Consider the following 26,795-nt stretch of genomic DNA (forward strand, 5'->3'; position numbering starts at 1 on the left):
TCTATCCTAGTAATTTTGAGACCACTCGCCTAATTGATCTCCCATTCAAGAGAGAGAAAGAGAGAGAGTGTGTGTGTGTGTGCGTGTGTGTCTGTGTGTTTTTTCAGTTAAATTCCAAAAATTAAAATTAAATTTGAAGTGGTTCACTGTCGTCTCTTTTCATCTCTATATTTTTATACATTGTAAGGGCAATTGCATGGGGGGCCAGAGTTGTCTGATTAGTTACTACCATCTTTCTACATTTGTGGGGTCCACTCAGTACTCCTCCGCTGGACACTGAATCAGTCTGCGTTGCTTCAAAGCGCTCTCACTTCTGCCAAAAAGGTCAAACAAATGGCCCATTTGTCGCTTTTTTATTTATTATTTGAAAAAAAACATTAGCATCAAACAAAAGGTTGAGGTAGATAGTGTACATTTGGATTCTCAAGTAAACGAATCTTAAGAAAAATATTGATCTAATTAATTTACAAAGTAGTATGGTGTCTTTGAAATTTATGCCTTCCGTCACATTTCAATCCCCTATTTGATTGATATATGATGGAGATTTCGAGGTTAGAATAGCACAATCTGAAAAAGCTTAAATTTGATGGCTTTGGACCGTCAAATTTTATAAAATTCAACAGACAAAAAGGTCGAATAGGAGTTGAATTTTTTATTGTCAAATTTTTTTTTTTTTTTATGGGTCAAAATTATCAAATTAATAAAGGATGGGAATAATTCGACAACTCTAAGTCGTCAAAGTTTGGAATATCTAGAATTTCGACGGTCTTAGACTGTCAAAATTCAGTTTCTAAAATTCATGAGTCTTGGCCTGTCAATTTTTTATTTTTTTTTTTTGTCGAATTTTCTCGTTTTCACATAGTGTAGGGTTGCAAACCAGACTGGTTGGAGGGTAGATCTAGGACCAACTCTACCCGAGCATTGCTCTTGAGCTCATCAACCAAATTTTGAGCTTCTAAACTTGGGTTGAGGTTGAGCTAACCCAAGTTAAGTTGTTTTTGTTGGGTTGGTCAGGTTAGGCAAGTTGGGCAAGTTGAACTAGCTAGGAATGTTAATGGGTCGGTTCCTAAGACACTTAGAACCATAATCATTATAATTTTTTCGATTCCTATTCTTGTGAGTTCCAATTTCAAAATAAGTAGAGCTAGAATAGAAACCATTAAAGAAACATAGGTACCCATTGGTTCCCGTTCTCAAGAGTCGAATGAGAGAAAATATATATCAAATCATTATAATTTTTTTTTCTTTAAAATAATTAACATGTTATCTACAAAATTATTAACTTAGTTATAATTTATTTTAATAAGGATAAAAGTTAATGATTTTGTTTTTCAAAAATAAATATTCTTGTTCTTTAAAAGTAATAAATTTTTAGAAGAGATGCTAAACTTCAATCCATGGATTATATGAAAAATTGAAGATCTTTATATGGCACACATTAATTTTGAAATAAAAGAATACTTTAAATAATCTAGAGTATAAAAAGAAATGATAAAATAAATCGGTTCTAGGTGCTCGTTGGAATCCATTAGATAGAACCAAATCGGTTCTGATTCTGGTGTTCCTAGGGTTATCGATTCTAATTTCAGTAAAATGGGTACCCATTGACACTCCTAAGTTGAACAAGTCAAATTTTATTTTAATTTGCTAAAAGAATTTATATATTAAATAAAAATAAATAAATAATACTTTATATATATAGGGTTCAGAGGCCCTAAAGAGAGCCAAACATTGTGCTAACCATTTTTTCAACATATGGGTTAGAGCTTTTAGAATGGGCCGATTTTTGGTTAGGATGATGTCTAAGGTGAGGAGATCATCCTTACCAAAAATTAGTTCATTCTGAAATTTCTAACCTCATTAAAAGTGATTTATAAAAGTCGGACGGTTCACAATTCTTCAACTTGTAAATTAGGGTTAGAAGTTTTGGAATGAGTTGATATGTAATGAGGATGATCACTTCACGATAGATAAAAAAACCAGCCCATTTTGAAATTTCTAACCCCTATTTTCAAACAAATTTGGCACAATGTTTGGCTTTCTTTAGAATCTCCGAACTCAGGCTAACGTGGATTTTCCTGAACCCTATACTTATCTCAACCCAAACAAGGTCGGTTGAGTTATCCTAATCTAGGTTTAACTTGTAACTGGGCAGAAGGCTCCCCGCCCAATTTGCACCCCTAGATTAGAGAAGTCTTATTTATTTTTGAGAAATAATAACCTCAAAACCAAGCGAACGGCTTACATGGAATGAGAATTGGATTAATTAGAAAATCAGTACTAATTCCTAGGAATCAAAAACCGATTCTAAGAAATTTACGTGTTTTTTTTATTATCACATCTTAGCTGTCTGTTTGATGGGGGAGTCTCGAACTTTGTTTGAGATTAGAAATTGTTATTATCTTTTCAAATATTCTAATCACCAACACATCTAATTCTTAAAGCAAGTCATCTCTTCTTCTTTCCCCACTTTACCTCTCTCTCTTGCTTTGTTTTGCTTTCTTAATTATAAGCAACTATACAAGGTATCTTTCCAGAAATATCACCTCTCTATCCTTTGCTTACTCTCTAAGCTCTTCATATTTCCATCCCTTTACTTACTACAACATGGATAGTTTTCTATTGAGGGTTGTTGGATGGTTTGTTTAACTCATTTTGTATGGCTAGTGATGAAAGTTTTACTGGTAAGAGGACTTGGTTCTCAATCTCTCTTCGTTTTCCTTTAGTTATAGTCATCTTTCTTCTACTTGTTTCGTGTTCAATCGCTTCGGAAAAAGAAAACAACATCTTGATGGATCCATCGAATTCTACAACTGATGAAATCCCAAAGAAAAATAGGAAGGAATTGACTATGAGGAGACATGATAGTAATTTGAAGACTAATGCAATCCAAACTCCTCCTCGTTGGAAGAGGAGCTCATATCGGTCTTCGTCGTGGTGGCAACAAGAGAGGTTCTTCAATGCTAGTGCTCATGAAGTCCCAAGTGGTCCTAATCCAATTTCAAATAGGTAAAGTGAGCAAAATCAAAGAATCAAACCAATCTTCTTCACCTTTACCATAACATTGAAGTTATCAGAATGAGATACACAATAGTTATTGGTGTCTCTCATCACAATGGAAGGTTGTGGTGTAAGATATATCAGAATATTATCTTTGTTTTTTACACCTACAAACATACTATCTTTCAATCATATAAACTTCTGAGAATGTATATTAGAAATCAGTGAAAGATCTTATTACTTTGTTTTATTTTCTTTAATAAGGAATCTTATTAGTTTCTTCAGTGGAATTTTTTTTTGTTTCGTGGGTTTGGCTTAAATTGTTGAAATTATTAAAGAATGTGAGAATGGAGTGTGAGATCTTAGTAGTTTCTTATTGGTTTTGATTGTTTGTTTCATGGGATTTGTTAGATTGTTGAACTTTTGAAAGAACAGGAGAATCCAGTGAAAGATCTTGTTAGTTTTCTTAATGGTTTTTTTTTTTCTTTTTCTTTCATGGGTGTTTGTAAGTTTGTTGAAAATTTGAGAATCCAGTGAGAGATGATCTTGTTAGTTTTCTTAATGAGTTTGATTGTTTCTTTCATTGGTGTTTGTAAGTTTGTTGAAATTTTGTAAGTAAATGAGAATCTAGTGAAAGTTCTTACAAGTTTCCTTAAAGGGTTTGACTGTTTCTTTCATATGTATTTATAATTAGGTTTATTGAAATTTTGAGAATCTAGTGTAAGATCTATAAGTTTCCTTAGTGGGTTTGTTTGTTTCTTTCATGGGGTGTTTGTAAGTTTGTTGAAATTTTGAAAGTAAATGATAATCCATTGAAAGATCTTATAAGTCTCCTGGGTTTGATTGTTTCTTTCATGGGTGTTTAAATTTTGTTGAAATTTTGAGAATCCAGTAAGATCTTATGAGTTTCCTTAATGGGTTTGATTTTATTTATTTATTTCATGTGTTTTTGTTAGATTGTTGAAAATTTTGAAAGTCTGTTTGTTGGGTATAGTTTTTAATCAATTTGCAAAGTTGGGACTTGTAACCAAAGAGGAGGGGCATAATCATTAAAATTGAAGATTTGGGTTTGTGATTTTGTTCAAGGTAAGACTGCATGAAATCATGAAAAGGGGAGCAAACCCTAGTTTTGCGTGAAAAGTTACATGGACCAAGCATCCAAAGCTGTGGTGAAGAGTCACTTTCCTTCACAAAATTCCCAAAATATCCCTTATTTTCTTTTTTTCCGATGGCATTGTGATTGTTCCTTTATCTTTAAAAGTTGAATCATTATGAAAGAGGGTTGTGTGTCCTATCGTGTGTTTTTTAAATCTGTTTTGAACTCTTCCTCTTGTTTTCAAAGGAAAAAGGGGATCATAAGAAAATTTTCCATATTTGGTCACTAGTGTAAATCTACTATAGTATGGGTATAAATGTAATTTCATCACACATATAAATATATAGTGTGGTTTTGTTGCAATCAACCAAATATGATATATTCTTTTTCAGGAAAAATATATATATATATATCTATGCCGCGAGTCGCTTATCATGAAATTCAATGATGATAAGTACTAATTCAATAAGAATTAAAGAATCACCATGCCTAGTAAATAATAGGTTAAATCACCATCATTTGAATGATGATTTGAGTTATCTTCTTAGTGAATGTTTAAGTTCAAAACTTATCAAGAGGATTATAATTATCAAAGATACAAATTAAAGCCAATGTGACTCATGGATTTATCTTAATTTTAAGAATATTACTCTTAAGTTGTGTTTGGATTGAGAGAAATTGAAAGAAGAGAAGAGAAGAAAAATTCAATTTCTCTCCACTATATTTGGATTGACAGGAGAGAATTTAGGACAGCTTTAGAATTTTAAAATATCTTAAAAGAGATCTAGGGGTAGATTTAGCATTATAAAATAATTTTAAATGGTTTATCTCTGTTTCTCTCCACTTTCGGAGAGAAAGAAAACTCACATCTTTTTTCTCTCATCTTCTCTCCCCACTTAACAATCCAAACAAGAGAAATGGAGGGAAACTCATTTATTTTTTGTTCTCTTCTCTTCTCTCCATTTCTCTCAATCCAAACATAGTGTTAAGGGATAATTTTACCAAATTATTGTTCTATTAAAGAAGGATAATCTTTATAAAAATGTATAAATCAAGTCCTTAGAATTTTTATCTCCATTTAGTTAAGCTCCAAACTTTTTAACCATTAATTTTAGTAATTTTTTGTAAGAATTTGTAGTTCATGGTCTAATAAGATAACTCATCACACCAAATATAGTAGTTGCAAAAATTCAAATTCAAACAAAAAGAACTTAAATGTGTGGGAAGTCATTAGGTTTATCTTCGGAAGCATCTCAAGAAAAGAACGATGACATGAAGATGATTAATTAGGCACAGTCCTCAAAAATAAATGATACGTTGAGACTTGTTATATTTGTTGGTTGGATGTCTTGGATTTAAGATCCTAGCGGATACTAATCATCAACTACCCAAGATACACTAAGTGATAAATAGAAAATTTGACAGGACAAGACCAACGAATTTCAAAAATTGAATTTCTTGAAATTCGTTATCCTAAGGTTGTTGCTATTGTTGATGTCCCCCCTTGATTTGACAACTTAGGGCTGTCGAATTTCTCCCATCCTTCATTAATTTGATGATTTCAATCTGGTGAAAAACAATCGACAATGAATTATGAAATTTGATGGCCTTGGACCATCAAATATGGGCTTTTTACACGTTGTGATAGGGACCACAAAAATTAGAGCCCTCAATCCAACAAAACTCTAGTAGATATATTTGACGTAAGGGCAAAGTACATTTCTGGAGTTTCGAAAAAGTTGGTTTCAGATTGTTAAACCTATGGTTTTATAAGTTTGGAATCTAATCATATGTTGAAGTAGGCTTAGTTGGACCATATAAATCTTGTGTTTTCTTGATTATTTTTCCATCATATGTATCAATGGGTCTAGGAATTTGAACTCACAATGTTCATTTTGGGTTGATCCTAGTGCGCATAGTCCCCATCCCCTCCTACACACACAAAAAAAAAAAAAAAAGTCGACGCATGTCATTTCATTTAGGTGAAGTGGGTTAGATATTATTATTAGCCAAACTAATTATTCTTCTCCAGAGAATTATTAGAAGAATTATTTGGCTACATAGAAGAAATCCATTGGGTGAGATTAACATTTATCATAATTCTTACTTTGTTGAGAAATAGACGAACAATCGAACTAAGAAACAAATCGAAACAAATCACAAATCACATACAGAAGTATAGAATTTTACATGTTTCCCGCAAAATTGAGAGACGTCCACAGATCACACCGATTCCACTATGAAGAGAAAACTCGTAGTTATAGATTACACCCTTTCACCAAAAACAAGAAATATAAATATCCTAGGAAACCTAACTAGGTTTTACATAATAATAGTGAAAGTACAAAAATACCCTTGAAAAAATTTCTTACAGTACCTCTTTTTTTACCAGTATTATCAGGCTCCACAAACCACAACAAACTTAAGAATTAATTATTTAACCAACCAATGTACCTTACAATTTATGCCTTGTTACAATCTTTAAATTCACCAAAACAAGACTCAATGTCAATGATCACTAAAGAAAAGGGATAAAGATTAAAAAAAAAAAAAAAAAAGATTTGGAAATTATATTTTCTTTTATGATTATTATCTTTGTTCATATATATAGGAGGGAAAAAGGGGTCGTTTCTTAAATAATTACAATAATTTTTGATATTTTCGAAATGTTATTAATGTTGACAAAGTCATCACGTAATGCAGATAATTTGATAATATTTTGTTAACATTATGTGATAGTTGTGTCAACATTAACAAAATTTCGGAAATACCAAATTTTTTTGTAATTATTTAAGAATTTACTCAAAATAAAAACCCCAATAATATAAAAATTATTAGAAGTAATTTTTGTAAAAAAAAAAAAGGGTAAAAACTGGAAAGATAAAAGTAGGAAGACAAGACAACAGGGAGAGGACTACATTCATCTGTCATTATTACGTGTAAAGGGTAGGGGTAGATGGATTGGTTTTATACCATTAAACTTCGTGTCTTTCCTCTTTGTCCATACTCAATATCGATCGTAGGCTCATCATCACATTTTGATACAAATGTTCGTGTCAAAATTTTGATACCGATGTACCCATGGTCACGGGATTTGCTCCATTGTGTCAGGTCAACTCGATGACTCGTACATAGACTTGAATTGTATCGTAGGGTAACCTTTTAACCGGAACCGAAATCGAAATTTTTTAGTCACTTTGTAAATCCGACAATCGATTGAACAGAAACCGTTACAACCGGTTTAAGGTTTTCTTACATATTTACATAAATTATTAGGTGAATTACCATTTCGTGAGCTGAAAATGAGTAATTTACAATTCCAGCTAACTGTACATTTTAATTACCAAAATGTGAATGATCATGTTTTTCAAAAAAAAAAAATTCAGAAATGATAATGAACTCAACTGCTATTAAACCAGCAAAATTGTCACTCTAAAAGCCTCCGAATTCGTTATCGTTCACGTTTTGATAATTAAAATGAGAATTGAGTTGAAATCGTAAATTAGTCAAAAGTTTATCTTTTTTTTTCCGTAAATGTCCCTAAATTGTTTAAAGTTTCCATAAAAACTATTTATTGAAATTTAGAATGGGTCATCTTTGGTAGAAGTTCATTACTTGTAAAAAAAAGATGAAATTTAATTTTTGAAAAAGTCACTAACTCATATTTTATAATTAAGTTGATGATTTTGTGGATAATATATTGGTTTTTGAAAGGAAAACTATTTTATGATTTCTAACTGTTTTTTATGCTTTGGGTTCTTAACTTAGGAATCAAATCCCTATATTGAGTCGTCTCGGATGAGTTTTTTGAAAAAGTAAAACTCAATTTTGTGTCTTGTTTCGTCCATGCCAAATATTGAGTCGTCTCGGATGAGTTTTTTGATACGTTTGAAATGTTTCCCTCCAAAATTTGAAAAATGAATGTGGATCTTAAATCTACTTTGAATTATTGACTTACCCGTTCATCTCGTCCATGCCTGATACCAAGATGACTCGGGCGATATGTCTCGGTCTCGGATGAGTTTTGAAACCATGACTTAGATTAGATAATAATAATAATATTATTATTATTTTAATTAGGAAGAGATATTTTGGGGGTATAATCTTAATAGTTCCATACATGAAGATCTAAAGATGTTATCTAAATTCTAAAGCAGGTGATTGAGGTTAGGTTGTAAAGTTTCAAAATTAAAGGGAGTTATTACGACATCGTATCTTCCTTCACAGATGATTGGATTATTTTTGTTGATAAATCTTATTGTATGTGAGAGGCCGATTATTATGTTTTGATGGAGTGTCGTGGTTCATGATTTGCCAATGTATAAAGAACCCAGCTCATAAGAGTAGGTAGAGATAATTCGTATGTTGGTTCACTAGGCTCGCTAAGTCAGTTCATTTGTGTATGAGTCATTCGTAGAGCGATTGTGTGAGACATTGCATTTCACGCCATGCTGACATGCAAGTGCACATAGAATCGTAGATTATTCATTTTTACCTCAAGTAAAAGCATATACGGTGTTGTGTACACGTCCATGTTAGCACAATGTGAAACATAGTGTCTTGCTCAATTACTTCCAACATTTTTCTTTTTGAGTATACATATAATATGGGCTAGGTTCAAGAGCCAAACTTTTTGTCTTATATGGGCTAAAAGGTTCAGAATAAGCCAATTATTTCTAAGGATGATCTCTACGGTGAGGAGATCATTCTCATCAAAACCATTGAGATCATCATTGTAGATATACCAATTTGAATGGGCCCTCAACACAAAATGTCCAAAAATACGTAAAAATTGGGATAGGTATCCCCCTCCCCCCCAAATTTAAAAAAAAAAAAAAAAAAAAAAAAAAACACAAAAAAAAACTTGTCTAATTTTTGAATAAATGGCCTGAGGCCCCCTTTTACTTGGCCCATGAGCTAAAAAACTGAACCTTTCTTTTACCATCATCACTTCAACTCTCAATCCAACACTAACCAAATTCAACCTAACCCAATCATATAAATATTCTAATCCAATCAATTTCAACCCAACACCTAAGTCAATTAGATCCATTTCTCTAACCGAATCTCTTTACTTAGATTTTAGGTAGACCATACCTTTTTCATGATTGAGAGTCACTACAATGTCATAAAAAAAATGATTTTCAAAAGAATCGACTCGGGTGCCCATTCACACCCATTTACAAAAAAGAATGGTGGCGACTCCAAACCACGTAGCATTGATGTTCAAAAGTGAACATTTCTCATGTCTACAAGGAGGACAAGTAGGGGAGTGATATATGTAAATGTGAAGTAATAGGTGAAAAGTAAACCTTAATTTATTTGTAAATAACTCATAAAGTAAAGGTGGATATATATTTTTGAAATTGATTAATGGAAGAGCTCCATGTATGTACTTGAAGATTCCCACCTTTTGAATGTATGATTGAAAATTCTCTTAACTTTATGGATTATTACCAAAGATCAAAGAATCTTTTTAGTTTGATCAATCCTTTTTTATTGGAGTATCCTTGGATTTTCACAAGAGAGAATTGACTCTCCAATTAGATAATGTATTGGATTATGAGGGCTTATAGGAATCAACATGTATCACCTTTTGAAGGGATGTGAGAGAGTAGGCTTGGTATTGGGTTTAGAATGAACTTGGGTTATAGACTTCGGGATTTGATAGTGAACTTGATTTTGGACTTAGAGAATGGACTTGATTTTGGGTTAGAAGGTGGACTTTGTCTTGGGCTTAGGTTAGGTTAGGAAGTAAATTTGATTTTAGGCTTAGATTGGATTAAGAAGTGGACTTTAATTATGGTATGGGTGATGGATTGATTAATGGGGAATGGACTGGGTTGGTTCATGAGAGTGGGTAGAAAATTAGAACATGACATGATGAATGCATGTATGAAGATGATACCAAGTGATAATGCGGACCCCTTGAGAAGCTTAAGTTCTTAGTTGGAATCAATCTCGAGGAAATTCGAACTTTTTAAAAAGGGTTTGCGTAAATTGGGGTGTGTACATCTACCCACATAAGAAATACAACTAAATTATTACAATTTTATATTTTTGAACTGAGGGTAAATGTCTCCTCAGGTACACAGTTTTGTGGTTGGACAAATGTCCCACCGACCTACATCATTTTTTTTTCTTTTTCACTCCTTCCAACTTTATTATATCTCCTCTTTAACCTATTTTAAGATACCTTATTATTTTTCATCTTTTACCTTTTAACTTCAAAATTCTTTAATAATACTCTTTCAACTTTTTTTTTCATTTTTACCCGTTAACCCTCCTATCAAACTATAGTTTTGTGAGATTCCCTTTATTTTTTTTATACTTCACCCCTATAACTTTCCTATACTTCCTCTTTTAATCCTTTAATCAATTGTCCCTTTAAATCTTTTCAATAATATCTTTTAACTTTATTTTTTACACTTATAACCCCTTAACTTGAGAGAGGATGTTCGTGTCATAGGCACAAGCAAACCCTTATATATATATATATATATATATATATATATATATATATATATATATATATATATATATATATATAATAAAAGGATAATGCCTATGAATGACTTTTTCTTGAGAATATATATCGAATAGTCTCTTAATAAAGAATACGGAGCATTTAAGTCCAACTTAATAAATTATTAATCTATTAAGAATCTTTTGGAGATTTTTCAAAGAAAATATTTGAAATACCCTTTTAACAATTTTACAAAGTGGTTCGATCTAAAATATACTAAGTCAAACAAAAACTTGACCCATTCAATATGGATGTGAAAAATATTTTTATCCTTGGGAAAAATAAAAAATAAATATTTTTATTTATTTAAAGTCATTCATAAATTCAATATAATTTTATTTGACTCATTTAGTTGACTTGTTAATTTTTTAGTTGAATCAATTCGATAAATATTTAAGTCGAGTTTTAAAATTATGTTTTAATTGTTTATATATTTTAATAAATATGATATTCATACACCAAATCAGTTTGATGATGATGACAACACATATCTCCATCATCATCATTATCATCATTGTAGTTATTATCATTATCTATATGAGTTAAAGATTACTAGTTTTGGGAAGAGAAAATAAGGATTTTTTTTCATTTACATTTTTTTTTTTCATTGATCTAAAGATGACCATAATCAAGGGGTATGTCATTAATTTAAAACATTAGAATACCTCAAATATTCTCAAATAAACGTGTTTCTTTAAACCTTAAAAATCATTGAAAGGGTAATTATGGCATTTTCGCTTTAAAAATCCTCCTTTAGACAAATATTTGACAAAACTAGTACTAAAAAGTCCATCTTTTTTTATAAGGAACTTTTTAAACATATTTTCAAAAAAATAGGTCTTTGCGATCATTGTCCCTATAATAAAACAACCGTAGGACCCACTTTTGTGGGAGACAAATTTTCATCTAAATAAGATAAATATTTCATCCAACAATAATTTTTGTGGGACCTACTTTATTGTATTTTTTCTTCCCCTCTCTAACTTTACTATAATTTCACTTTTGCTCATTTTAGTATTTTTCATCTTTTACTCTTTAAGCTAAAAAAATTTAATAATACCTCCGAACTTCATTTTTACCACTTTTATAGTCTTAATCTCAAATAGGATTCACACGACACAGGTGAGCTCTAGTATATAATAAAACACAAGTAAGTTGCTACAATTTTGTTGGTAGGCAAAAGTCCCATCAACTACAATTTTGTGGGTGGACAAATGTCCTATCTTTTTATGGGGTCAATTTTATTCTTTCCTCTTCACCTCCTATTAACTTTATTATATTTCTTCTTTAAGTCACTTTATTATTTTTCCCCTTAACCACCATTTTTTAAACCCCTCCAACTTTATTTTCTCAATTTTTACCCCCTTAACCCTAGAGAGGATGCTCATGCCGTAGGCACGGACGAACTCTAGTATATATATAACTTAAGCATGCAAGTTACAAATACAACTATAACATTAAAATGGAAAATACTGAATTGACTTCCTTAGACACTTTGTTGGCGTGGTACTATGCAAAGAACTATAGATTTTTCTCCTTGTATCTCGAGGAAAAAATATATATAGTTCTTTGCACACTGCCACATGAATATAGTATTGAGCGTAGTGTTGAAGGACGTCAGTTTAGAACGATTTATTGAATTTCTTTTAAGGATTAGATAGAAAAAAATTCCATATTTGTTCTCTTTTAAGGATTAGACTTGAATTTCCCATAATGGTTGGGTTTGTGAATTTTCTTCGTACGGGTTTGTTGTATTTCATAACCCAATACAAATTGTTCCATGAATTGGTTTCTCACTAGTTCACGAATCGATCTAGTATGAACAAATTCTAGAACATTGACTTGGAGTGGGTGTAAGCAAGGAGGTAGAGAGTTATAACCAAATTCTAGGGGTCTAAAGTTGGATCATTTCCGGCCATATACTTAGGGATGTCTTTGGAGGTTAGATATAGCGCCAAATATCTATAAGAGCTTGTTATTAAGAAGTGGATAGAAGGCACGTATCTCCTAGATCATGAGTAGTTAGCTGTCTAAGGGTGATTGATTAACTTTGATCAAGAGTATCTTAACAAGCATCTTGTTGTACTTATTATTCCTAGTTGTAATGCCTTGGAAAGGAAGTGGCAAATTTTGGTGAAAGAATAATGTTGAGGCACATAAATCTCATATGATTAAGTGGATAAGATGTGCACCCCTAAGAGAGGATGCGACTTAGGGGTTAGGAGGCTAAAATGGCTGAACAAGCATGCTTGAAGAAGTGGCTTTGGAGATTTGGAGAGAAAGTTTTAGTTTATAAATAAGTAATTGTTGAAAAGTCCCGAGTGTGATGAATTTGGTTGGGAGAGTGTTAGGGGTGAAAACACTATATGAATGTGTCTTAAGATGGACTATTTTAAATCGTAAGATAATTGTTAATGAGACCAAAGGTTTTAAAGTGGAAAAATATATGGAAAATGCAAGAGTGACTGTGTTTTTCACTGAGCTGATGTGGAAGTGTGCATGGAACCATAGTACTTTTCTTGAGATACGAGGGAGAAGCATCTATGGTCAGCGTAGTGTGAAAAATAGTGAATAGCGCATTCAATCCACCATGACTCAAAATAAATATAGTAATATTTTGGGAAGACAAGTGGTGTGGTGGCTTTACACTTACAGCACAACTTCGTCCACTTTGTTATCCTATAAGTAAGGTGAATCGATGCTGTGTGATTCTGACTTCTATCACTAAACTTATTAACAAAACAAATATAATAAAATTACCTAAAAAACAAAGTAAACGAATGAATCAGGCCTAAAAACAAAAACTCAATCGCACAACAATTGGTCTTGACAATCTCGACGTTTCCATTTAAGAATGGGTCTCCTTGGATGACTTTGAAGCCATCGCCCCTCCGGATCCGTGGGCCTAAGCCTTAGGCTTGGACTTTTGGCTATCCAAACATTCCAAGAATTCTTCTGCAACTTATCCTACATCGGTTAAACTGAATTTTTGATTTTAGAATGAATTTAAATGATTGGGAGTTGGAATTTGTAACTAGATTTTAGTATATAAAAAAATTATTATTTTAATTCCCCAAGAGTTGGGGAATAAGCATAGAAAGATTAAGAGAAAATACAAACAATTCTCGATCAAAGCTTTGTATTCTTCCCTCTCTCGATCTCGCTACCAATATTTTCATAAGCCTTCGATTTGGGGTATCTAATTTTTTTTTCCTTCTTTTTGGTGTGCTACGTTACAATTGATCATCTAATTGTTCCAAAAAAAGTATTGTTGTAAATTTCTTATAATGTTTTTTTTTTTGGGCTAGCTGGTCCAATATTGAACTTAAATTTAATTTCATACCACTTTTTTCAATCTCAAGTAAATCTTCATACCAAGGGTATAAAAGTAAATGTAAGTAAATAGTTTGATAAAAATAAAAATTAAAAATTATTACCAAACAGGGGATTTTGACTTCTCCTTAGATGTGTTTGGTAAAATATCCATAATAAAACTATTGATCATCCCTACATGATCTTGCTATCTCACTCAACCTTTCAAGAGTCTTTCCCTTGGTTCTTTTAATAAAAGCTTAAAAGTAGAAAATATTGGCTGAAAGACAATTAACCAAAATTAAAAACACAAAACAAAACGGACTCTCAAATCCACTTTGATTAGCTTCAATTATTAATAAAGAAGAGTTGGTTGATAGGTCTGATAGGAAAGCTATGAAGAAGATCACATCACCCTATCAAGGAGACAACATGACTCTTTTTATATGTGGGCCAATCTTTGATTGATATCTCTACAGGTTGAGTCTTTGATACAAAAGGTCACCAAAACCCAAAATGGAGGACAAAATGATGCTTCACTGTCAAATTAGGAAAAGAAAAGTTATGACTTAAAATAAAGATGCCAAAAAATAAAAACAAAGAGAGAGAAAGATTAACAAGTTATGAATTCTTCTGACTTGGAAGAATTCTTTTAGAATCCAACATTGTTGGATGCTTTTAAGTCCAACGACAACTGAGATAACAACATGTGGGAGAGGATACATATGGCATACGTTTATTGGTTGTTGGACATCATCATTAATTCTTAAATATTTTTGAAAAAGTTATTTGAAATGATGGGAATGTATTCTAAATAAATCATTTGCATTTGCAAATGATTAGTGGTAAAATGCTTTGCAGTGCAAAATTTACTATTGTTTGGTAACTAACATAGAAAATCTCCTTTACTTTATGCTATTCATTGATTTTTGTAATGCAATAATTTTATAATGATTTTTTATTAAAATGAAATTGAGATTTTTTTTTTTTAAATTTATTTTACCTCATTTTCATTCTCTTATAAAAATTCACAATTATTTTTTTTGTTAAAAATCCATTTTCAGTTTATCCTTTCTTATTTTTCGAGGTTTGAAGGTTGAAGTAGATAGAACCTTGACATTAGAAAAGAGAATAATTATAGGGATGCGGAGTACAATCTTGAAGTTGAAGATTGTTGTGCTTTGTGAGGCCTGATAGTATTGTTCAACAACAAATTTTTTCAAAGGTATTTTTATAATTTTATTAATATTATGCAAAACCCTAATTATGTTTCTTTGGGTATTTATATTTCTCATTTTTTGTGAAAAGGTATCATCTGTAACTGCGAGTTTTTTCTTCATAATAGAATCAGTGTGATCCATAAACATATTTCAATCTTGTAAAAACCACATAAAAATTTGTGTTTCTGTGCGTGTTTTATGTTTCGTTTCAAGTCATTTCTTAGTTTGATTGTTCATGTTTTTCTCAACGAAGATGAGAATAAAAAAAATAAAAAAATTATACCTTTGAAATTTAAAACACCTGAGTTTTGGGAGAAAAATAATCAAGAATTTTTGTCAAGAGGTTGAAGATGATTTGGGTATTTTTTTTAACAAAAGTAATGATTTTATAATCTTATATTAAAAATCTATTATTATTATTATTAGCATTGAATAGTTGTAAACATTTAACCAAGCTTGGGGGGGGAGAATACCCTTTGCAAATGTTTTGCAACACTCACTTTTTACATTGCAAAACATTCATAGAAATTTCTTAAGAATTTAAGTTGTCGGTGGTCCACGCAAAATTTTATAATGGAAATCATTTTCATTTCATCACTGAGAACCCGTGAAATTAATTCAATTATATATATCACCTCCATTAACCATCAATCCCCTTGCTTGCTTGGCATAAAAAGAAAATTCAAATGATTTGCAATGCTAAGATATATCTTGTATTTTTGTTGACAACAAATTTCATCATTTACCTCAACATACGTAAAATCAGATCATAAATAATTTTATTGATTTTGATAAGAAAAAAATGTACATATCGATATCAATACACTCGATCGATAGAGTGTTCACCTCTGATTAATAGTCAAATAAAAAATAATATTGATTTCCGTAGATTTCTTCTCTTTTTAGAAAATATTAATCCAAACCGTAGAAAGCTCGATCCCAATCAACGAGTCCTAATTTAGATGTATGGGTCCAACTTTTATGATTTTTAGTGGATTTTCAATAATTTAAAAGTTGTAGGATCGTTTTAAAATCTGGATGCCTATGTCTCTATAATTATAAATCATGTATAACAATATATTAGAATACATGACTCCAATAAAGTTGTTATTAAACTAATTTCTATAAATATATTTAATATAAAATTAATATACTTATTTTCTATTTGAGAAACCTTTTCCTTCCTAACTTAGTAAGATCTTAAACCTTACTCAGGGTTGTTTTGCTCAAATGGATTACCACATCAACAATCCAACACTACACCCCTCTAAGTTTCTTTTAAAAACTCTGAGTCAAAAAATAAATTTCAAAAACCAATTTCTTTAGAGTTGGATACATGATTTTGAAAAAGAACAGCTACCAAATTTCCACATAACTCCCAAACTTAAAATTGAAATTCAACGGTGAAAAATGACTTTTTTGGAATTTATTTTTTCAAAGTTCATAGAATTTTATCCTCTACAATCATGAAGCATCAGATCATATTTTGTATGCAACAAGGTGAGCCGAAGGACCCTTAGTGATGGTAAAATTCTTACTAACTTAGTAAGGCTAGACTGACTCTTTCTATGTTATGCAAGGAATAACACAACTCAGTTGTCTTTCAATCTCAAATGACGACTCATCAAATCAACTCTTTTAGTCTATGTCAATGGAGTCACTTCACCCAATACCTTTACCAGAGAAGTGATTTGAAGGTTCAAACCATTAGTACCCCTGATATTCAGAAAAAAGAGAGAAAAAACAAAAGTCACCTTAAGATTCCATCAAACTGAGTTGACTGGGTTGAGTTCGGAGCTAGCCCATTTTGAAATATGACTCTGTCAATTCAACACAAAAAAACCTTTCGAACCTTTATTAATTCATTTGTTCAATAATAATAATAATAATTATTATTATTATTATTATTTTAGAATAATGATTTTTTTACTCTCTTTCCTGGCATAGTCAAAATACTCTCTTGATATGGCATGTGCTAGAATAATAGATCTTTTTTCTCTCGAGATACATAATTGTACATATTATCGGGATGTGTATCTAGAGAAGAAAAGATCTATGACTCTTAACACATGTCACGTCATAAGAGTATTTTGAATATACCATGTGAAGGAGTTACATTATCACAACTCTAATTTTAAGAGTCGTGATAATATGACACCCCCTTTCGATAGTTTCAAATTTCTTATAAAGATCCAAGTCCATTTACTTACGAAGAAGAGTAGACAAAGTTATTCCCATCCCTACAGACAAACTAAGCATGGTAGTCGAGTGGATGAAGACCGTACAACAACAATAGGAGTGTCTAAAGTATTTTTTAAATAGATAAACACCCATTAATGCAGAAATGGGACGCTAAATTTTATGGTTGATTTGGCAGTCATACGTGACTTTGCACAACTCATACTTCGCATCCAACTTGAATCCGATTTTTTTCCATTAAAAATTGATTTTTGGGCTCATCCAAAAAACTATGAAAGTTTATCTAATTATTTTTATTAGAAAATGAAATCCATTCCCAAATCAAAACCATAGATTCTTGTTCCTCCCCACAAGCATTGTCACCATCAACCCCTAAGATCGTCACATGTCTCTCTCTTTGTTTCTTCCTCCTTGTTCTTAGATTTTTTTTTCCTTAGTATTTTTCCAAATGCAACAAACCAATGAAATTTGATTTTTCCATCCTACCCACTTTTCTATTAATTTTAAATTCTATAAAATAAAATAAAATAAATTAATTTTCATACTGCAGACATCCAAATTTGATCGGGTCCTTGATGCAAACTATCCTAAAGTTCATAAAAATGGGAATGGGTCTCAAGGTACAAACCTTCAAAAATTCAATGTCTCTTATAATTTTCTTGCAATAAATGATCTAAGTCTAACCTACCACGTGACCCACCTCATCACTCTACACTTCTCAACCTACCCCAACCCACTACCTAATTATCCTACCCAAGACTAATCTACCACCTAAACCCATTAGACTTAACCTATCATCCATTATTATCCTACCCAAGCCCAATCATTATAACCTAACTCAAGCCCAATCATTCCTCAACCCAACACTATAACTATCAAATCCATTACCTAACTATCCTACTCAAGCCCAACTTTCAACCCAACTCAAAGATCTCCAAAGATTATAACCAATCACACATGATCATGAAGGTGGGATATATGTCACTACCCCAACTCAACCCCCTTATCCAATTACTAACCCCCATCACATTTTCTCTAAAAACATCATCTACCCACATCTCAATTCATACATTCCTCTAACCTACCCGTATCATTCCCTACAAATTCATTTTTACAAATCAAACACACACCCTTCCTATTTAATCAAATACTCATTCTTTTCAATCAACACATCAAAACACTCATTCCCCATACCTTTTGGCACATGTCATCATCTCCCTCACCCTTTTAAAACCTAATTAACTAACCTTCTTACACCCCCATTTTCTTGAACCAAATACCATTCCTCTTCACCTCACCAAACGCTTAACTAATCAACCACCCTCTTACACCCCCATTATCTCAACTAAATACTATTCATTTCATCCCACCAAACACTCAATCCAAATGAGTTGAAGGATCCAACTCATTTGGGTTACAAATGATCCATTTAAACCCCCTTAGACAAATGCTTCTCAACCACCCTTAATTTACAAATACCTTCTCTCACAATCCTTAAACCATTTTACTTTATTTCATTTTTTCACCCAACTTTACCCATAAAAATAACTCCCAAAATTTTATAAATCCGCTCTCATTCTCAACACAACCACCCAATGAAAAAAATACCTAATGAAAAACTAAGTAAAATACCATCTAAAACTATTAAAATACTTTCTCAATCCTCAACTCTCTCAACTCACTCTTAAGTCAAGCATCACTCTCAAAATCAAGCATCATCTTCTTTTATCTTTTATCTAAGACAAGTCAAGAAGATTCATTTTTTAAAGGTCCAAGAAGATCAACTTAGAACAAGGTGGGCTTTGGACAAACAATCCCCTTTCTCTCCCTTCTAACTTTCCCTCTTCTACTTTTCCCCTTCTCTAAACTTTTGTACACACCATAAACGGCTTGAGCCATCAAAAAGCCCCTTTTTCAATAAGAGTGTCCTTAATGGTTTGAACCAATATCAAAGTCCCTCACTCGAAGGCACATATCGCATCTTTTCGATTTTCTTTTTTCTTTTCTTTATTTTATTTTTAAAATGATCAAATCTGAAGTTATCGCCAACGATGGATGGAGTAAGGTGCCTAACACCTTCCCTACTCCTTAATATAGACCCCCTTACCTAAATCCAAAGTTGGACCAATGAGCCATATCCGAACAAGAGCTACTAATAAAAAAAATTGATTTTTCAGAATGCTTTTCAAGTGACTATTCACACCTTTTTAAAAAAAAAGATGGTGGCGACTCCAAAACCCCCAAAGTGGGAAAGATATTTGGAAACGAAAAATCTCATGACCACATATACAATCAAACTGACCCTTAGAGTTAGTCCATATTCATTTATGGGACTTCTTGTTAGCGTGAGCATTAATGATTTTAGGACTATTTCGCATGCACCAAGCGGTCTTCGCAAAATGCAACTTAGATCTTCGTCATTTAGTTCATTCTCAAAGTCTTATAATTTGTAGTTCTGCTAGAACTACTCTTCTATCACTCAAAAAGAAATTATAATCAAACTCTTGTCAACCCACAATTACTTGAAAGGAGGCAATCAAATCAATAACCCTATTGGCTTCTCTTAAAAATGTGAAAGGACACATCTTCAAGGTTAGGAAGGGTTAATACACTTGTTCTAATATTATCTCCTAGTAGTTTTGCTAGTCCATATCTCTGTTCTATTCAATTTATCTTTCCTACTTAGTTAAGTGGTAAGACTTGTAAAGTATTGTTCCCAAGTCCTAGGTTCAAGTCCCCTTAACCCAACTTCATATGCTAACCACTAATCCTATACCTATTAAATATAGGTATTGTCGGTCTTATGAAAAAATTTCCTTTAATTTGATTGCAAAGCATGTCACATAAACACAACCGGAACACACGTCAACATTAACCATCAAACTCTGATTTTATGGTTATGCTAATGATTTTCTGACTCGAAAACTTTCACTCGGTCTGTACTTGGCTGATGTATCAAGAGCACAAAACTGTTGATTGTTTTCCTTAAATATCTGGAAGAAAAGATCTATGGTTCTATGCCCTTGCCACATATAGATCGAGTGAGAATTTCCGGGTCAGAAAATCACGACTCATGGATAACATTTTCCTCAATCTCTCCATGTTTTTGTACAACAGAGATGAAACAATGAAAGCAATTGCATCGAAGTATTTCATTTCTTGACTACTAAGTTTGACTAGACATTCCTCCTAGATCTTTGGCTCTTTCAAGATGAAGATTGGCAACCTCAGCACCCAAGATTTGAAATCACCCACAAATCAATCTTTGAAATTACAGCCATGGGACCCTTAGAACATTCCCATCATTCATTGTTCAAGACAAACACTCTAAAGCATTACTCACCAAAGAAGAACCCTGGACATGGGAGGCACACAAATGACTACCACAAGTATAAGAGAATCTGAGTCGGCTAATCAAACTGAACGACCGTACACAAGAAAATTTAGGCAAAATATCTCATTCAAACTTCTTCCTAACAAGCAGGGTGACAAGGTCCGTTCTGAATGCTGGAACAAGAGAATAACAATTACGGTACTCGTCATGATCTATTCCAAATAGCCTGAATCCAATAAGAATTTATTATCACATCTATAAGAGTCGTCATGGTAGACAAGAGTAAGGCCTACTGCTTCTGTTCCTTATCAGCTTCAGTGCTGGTTTGCTTTGGTATAGGTTGAATCCTCACGTATGGTTTTCGGGTTAGTGTCTCTCCTCTTAGGGCAGCTACATATCGGTCGTTTGTGTCCTCTTTCCGTTGCAGCTCCCCAAGGTATTCTGCCAACCTCTCTCGATTAACTTGCCCCATCATCTAATTAACAAGTTAAAGCAAACAACTACAAATTTAAATGATCAAAGATTCAATAGTGATCTTTTTCAAGGGTGTGTTACGTTTCAGAACAATGTACTAAGAAAAACACCGTAAGATTTAACTCTAAACACAGGTATTCTGATAGAAGTCAAACTAAAACGAGTTCTTATGAAATTTTACTATTATAATTCCTACATGAATAGGTATAAAAAGAGAGATAAAACAAGAGCTCTGCTATAGGCACCCCAACTTTTACTTATTACAACCCAATTAAAAATAAAGAAAATAACTGAATGGTTGAGAATAAGTAAAAGTGGAGGTGCCAAAAAAATTCTCCCTTTTTTTTTTTTTTTTTTTTTTTTGTGTGTGCTAAATTTCTATTTTTGGGTTTAGGATTTTATATGAGCCCTGAAATTGTTTGAACAAGTGTTATAATGTTTTGTAATGTTGAGATTATAATTTGAGACAAACCTTTGTAGTGTTGAAGAGAATGTTGTAATCTTTAATTGGGGTGTGATAAATAATTTAGGAAATAGGGATGTAATAAGTAAAATCTGGGGTGCCAATAGCAGCTCAGAATTATATCTGTAAAACAAGAAACCAATGAAGCACACACAATAACATAGAAGTGGAACGACTTTAGAGCAACAGAAAAAAAAAAAAAAAAACATTTTCCTAATAAACTCTATCCATATCTTTAATCAATGCAAATGTTGTCCTATCTTTCCTTAAAGTAATTTTTGGCCTTTCAGTCCATTTTTTGAGTCTTCAACTTGCACCAAAACGCTCCTTGCTTATATTTTTTAATCTTAACCTCCTCATCCATGACAACAGTCTCATTACTGCTAAGCTCATTCTATGGGCATGTTTTCTCGAGTGCTCAACATTCAGCTAAAAAGAGCATAACTGGTTTTACTATTGTCATCTAAAATTTCCCTATAGATTCAATCAGTGCACATAGATTATATAATACTCCAAAAAAGATCCATTGTATCAAGCTAGAAATATTTCTTTGGCTCACAAACTCACCATTTTTCTATCTATGTAATTGAACCTAAAATAAGTGGTCTCTTTGGAGTACTTGCCCATAATTCTTTACTACCATCTCATCCCTAAGAGCGATCTTTCTAAAGTTGTATTCTTTATATCATTCTTCTTTACTTCTTGGGTGTTCACATTACATATACTCTGATTTGGTCCTACTTATCTTAAAAGTCCTAGTTTCTAAGGGACCCTCCCATAATTCTTAGTTTCAAAATTTCACGACTATATTGTTTGCAATAGCAAATGGGCTCTCCTTGAATGAGTAGTTAATCCATTCATCCATGTTTATTTTTTTTAATGCTAAAAAGAAAAAAGTAGACTTAGGGCTAACCCCTGGTACAAAACCACTGTAGTTAGAAACTCCCTATTCTCACCACAATCACACATTCTAATACTAGTTATAAGTTCTAACTGAAACACGATGTCCTCAATACCATCAATATAGTAGCTTGGGATTTTGTTTTTTCCTAAATATTTTTGAGAAAATATGGTTTTACTTCAGGACCTCGAGATCTGTTTTACAAACCATCAAGATCTAAGCCCACTCAGCCACCTCGAACTACTACCAGTTACACCTCACTTCAATAAGAAAAAACTCTTCGCTTACTCTAACAATAAGGTTTTGATTAAGAAAAATAGAGATTTGCTCAATTTTGATAGAAAGATGAATTGATTAAGAGAGATGGAGAAAGAGATATGTGGGGTGACTTCATCCAAGGGGCCTAAGTTCGCATTCTTGCCACCCAAAAAAGAATGGGTTCCCTTCTTCATTTTTTTTGGAGTCAGTTGAAAGGAACCTTTCTTTTTGGCTGATTTTAGTGATAGTTTGGAATGTTTTAGCATCTGCCTTTTGATGGAAAGGGTGTTTTATGTGGAATCAAGGTACATACCTGATTCAATTTGTTGCTTGATTGTTCCAAAGTACAAAGTTAGAGGTGAATTTTTTTAGGAAGTGCAATCGGACCAATGAAGTGCAAGGGGAGCTTTTTTAAGTGATGGAGTGTGATCAGTACTAGGTGATCTGCAACTAGTTGGTCTCTAACCAAAGCACTCTGAAGCTCAAGTCAGACCATGAATAAAGCAATATTCCAGTCCAAGTAAGGAGAACTGAATCCTATTTTAGTCTTTTTTTTTTATGACTTATTTCATGCTTTTCCCTTTTAATAAGTTCCTAAGATAGCCAAGGATTTCCCCTTGATTCTTTTCTCTGCGATTTTCATGATTTCCCATTTATCTAATTCTACTTTTTAGGTTAGCTACTATTTTTGTTCATCTCAAACACCTTGCTTACAAGTAAGGTTTCTCAAATGATGTGTATCTCGAGAGGACATGTGTTACACTAGGAATAAAATCATATTTCTATACTCATAACTCATCCTTCTTGGGAACATAGGACGATGAATTCGGGCTTGAGACTCCATTAGCTACAAGAGTCATCCAGTCCATTCAACATGCTACTTCTATTTTTGACATGTTTTTATTTTATGCAGTTAATACAACATCTCTTCTTTAATTCAAGTTCTTTTTCTCTTCTTTTTTTTGTTGTTGGAATTTTTCAAGGCAATGATGGTGCCTCATACATGTTGCTAATGTAAATGCCATATGTTGCGTGTGGAGGACTCCCTCATTTCCTTTATAAATATGAGGGAGTTTGGATAAATCTCCCTTCTTCGAATCATTTGTTCAAGAGCTTGATAGAAAGAAGAAAAGAAAAGAAGAAAGATAAGTTTATCAAGGAAGAAAGAACTCAAAGCCAATGTTGTCAAATGCGGTTGCATATGCTATTTTCAAAATGAAAATCGCATAGATTGTCATCGCATACACCCAAAATATGCCATTGCACAATATACGATGACATACAGTAGTACACAATGGCATATTGTCCACATAGATTTCTTTTTATTTTTTTAGCTAAACTCACTTTTCTCCTATAAATATCCCACTTCTACCCCCATGCTCCTTTTACAACATCTCCTTTACCTTCTAATCTCTTTCTTACTCTCACAAAACCTCCAACTTTTAAATCTCATTACATATTCTACTACATTTTCAAATAATTATAAATATTTTTTAATCTCTAATCTACACTATAACTATGATTCTCAAAGTTCAAATATCAACTCAAGTCACTCTCAACTCTCAACTATCAAGACTTAAAGACAAAGGAAGATACTTAAGAATCAAGATTCAACTATACAAGAATCAAGATTCAAGTTCAACCTTCAAGATTGATCAAGAATTCAAGGTTCAAGTCTCATAGATCAATATTCATCATCAATACTTGAGAGAGTTGTCTTTGTATGACTATTTCTAGTTACTTAGACATTTCTCTTTGATTATATGTACGACTATTTCTATTTGACTTATTGTTGACTACTTTAGTCTTCTACTTGCACTTTTTTATTTGTGAATTATGATTTATGAATGAAAATGGACTTATGATTTATTTGAGCACTTTTTAATGTAATGCACATTTTTCTAGAATTTTTCAGCATATTTTTAGAATTTTTAGCATTTTCTTCCCAATTTTTTTCCTTTGAAGAATGTGCGAACAGCATGTGCTGGTCGCACATGGTCACATGTGCTATTTAACAACATTGTTTAGAGCAAATAAAACTCCCATACTCCCAAAACGAAGTGGGCCCCCTTACTCAATCTCTCTTAATTTCATCCTTCTTTTCAGCTCAGCCATCTTCTCTTGAAGCACTCCAATAGTTCCAAACTTTACGATTCCTTAATTTAGTTTGAAATCATAGAGATCGTTAAATCTAGTAGTTCGACAAGGTTGGCGAGAATAGGGACAAGGCCTGCATTTACCTAGGATAACTTAATGTAGATCTCTATTCTCTTCTTCCTTTCATCAAGGAACTCTACTTTTATGATTGGGCTCTTGGGAAAATGAACAAGAACTTTAATAGAATTGCATATGCAATTATTATTATTATTTTGGATACCTTGGGTAATTGGGCCTCTTAGAGCACCCTACTAATCCCACGCGACCTGCATGTCTTCCCTTCCACATGTACCAGGTGTACTGAGATAAATCCCAGGGGGTGGCCACCAAGGGGAGGAATCGAACTTAGGACCTCTACTTCTCGAGGTGTGGTCTTGGCCATCTCACCTACCACTCAATGGTTGAATTGCATATGAAATCATAAGCTTGAATGAACAAGAAGGACAACACATTACCCCAATGGAGAAGGCCATCATTTTTTGTGCACTATGTGACTATGCAAACGTGATAGCATTTTACATGACAAACAACACATTGTACGCATGGTGAGATCAAATGCTCATGCATTGCCCAATGTTACTTCTAAAATCCAAAGTGAAATCATGTACATGGACGAAAATCCAAGAAGAAAAACATGATCTGACATTGCAATATTAAAATACATAGAAGGTGGTGATGATAATGATAATTATGATACTCCCCTACATTGAGAGGCACAATATATACTTTTCTTTTAAATTTCACATCTCTTTCTATATCAATTTACTCACAAAGGACAACAAATTTTCTCCTTTTAGTTTCCACCACCTTATTATTTGGCATCCTTAATTTTTGCCCTCTCTTCCATCTTTCAATGAAAATATATAAAACCTCACAATATTTGCAATTTTATTGCTCAATTCTTCTAATTGAGGAAAACAAAAATCTATCAGGCTGTTATTGATTCCACACTCAAGTCTTTCATGCTCCTCTCTCTCTCAATTGATAAAAAGGGAATTACTAGAGTTTCAAACCATACTTTCAAATCAATAAGAAAAACCCAATACGAATCAGGAAATCAATTAGAACCTCTAACATTGAGAAAATTTCAATCAGGCTGTTATTGATTCCACACTCAAGTCTTCCAAATTCAAGTCGTTCATGCTCCCTTTCTCCAAAAAAATCAATCTTTTCTACCTCTCAATATTTTAATTGATAAAAAAGGGAATTTCTAGACTTTCAAGTCCTAGTTTCAACTCAACATGGAAAACCCAATACGAATCAGGAAATCAATTAGAAACCCTAGAAAGAATCACAGAGAGAGAGAGAGAGAGATAGGTACCATGGATTCGGGTCTGGCGTTCTTGCGGAGCTGAGCTTCGAGTTGATCGTTGCGAGAGTTGGTGGCTTGCATGACACAATAGCCAATCACACCTGGGACGACACCACATATAGTAGCAAAGGCTACAAAGAAGGGTTTCGACTCACGTGTCCTCCGCACGAGCCATCTCCACATCTCGCTCTTCTCCCACAGTAGCTGAGACATCTCTCTCTCTCTCTCTCTGATTTGTTGATTCTGTTGTTGCTTGAGTTCTTTCTCCAGTTGTTTAGGGCTCAAAATTGGGCTACCTGTTGGGCTTGATTTCTAGGGCTATCAATGGATCGGATCAGACCCAAAACCGATCAATTTTCATCGGATAACTTTTGATCTGGATACAGGGTTTGCATCTCATAAGTTTCCGATCCAGATATGTCATTCGATCGGTTCTGCATCATTTACTTCCCCAACTGATCATAAAATGTGAGGAAGTATGTAAATTATATTATTTGTTTTACTTAGTAATTGAAGTTAATTTAGATTTTGTATTTCAAATCG

The 26,795-nt window shown here is 32.7% G+C and overlaps 1 protein-coding gene across 1 annotated transcript; it reads right to left on the bottom strand.

The window, feature by feature from the left end:
* Window positions 1-20,795: 20,795 nt before the first annotated feature.
* On the bottom strand, window positions 20,796-26,507 carry LOC147388322 (centrosomal protein). Its single transcript, XM_086421085.1, has 2 exons — window positions 26,262-26,507; window positions 20,796-21,162 (listed from the first exon to the last, which is right to left on the bottom strand). Exons 1-2 carry the CDS (start codon window positions 26,463-26,465, stop codon window positions 20,977-20,979), a joined length of 390 nt encoding a protein of 129 aa, XP_086277211.1. The 5' UTR covers window positions 26,466-26,507; the 3' UTR covers window positions 20,796-20,976.
* Window positions 26,508-26,795: the final 288 nt, after the last annotated feature.

Source organism: Akebia trifoliata, chromosome 13 (assembly GCF_017979445.1).
Source record: "Akebia trifoliata isolate Shusen 1 chromosome 13, ASM1797944v1, whole genome shotgun sequence".
Lineage (NCBI taxonomy): Eukaryota > Viridiplantae > Streptophyta > Magnoliopsida > Ranunculales > Lardizabalaceae > Akebia > Akebia trifoliata.

What these genes read in the sequence shown, in the direction of transcription:
- LOC147388322 (XM_086421085.1), bottom strand. Translation starts at nt 26,465, where the DNA reads ATGTCTCAGCTACTGTGGGAGAAGAGCGAGATGTGGAGATGGCTCGTG. An exon ending in ACGCCAGACCCGAATCCATG is followed by an intron (nt 21,163 to 26,261) that starts GTACCTATCTCT and finishes CTTGTTAATTAG; the next exon opens with ATGATGGGGCAAGTTAATCG.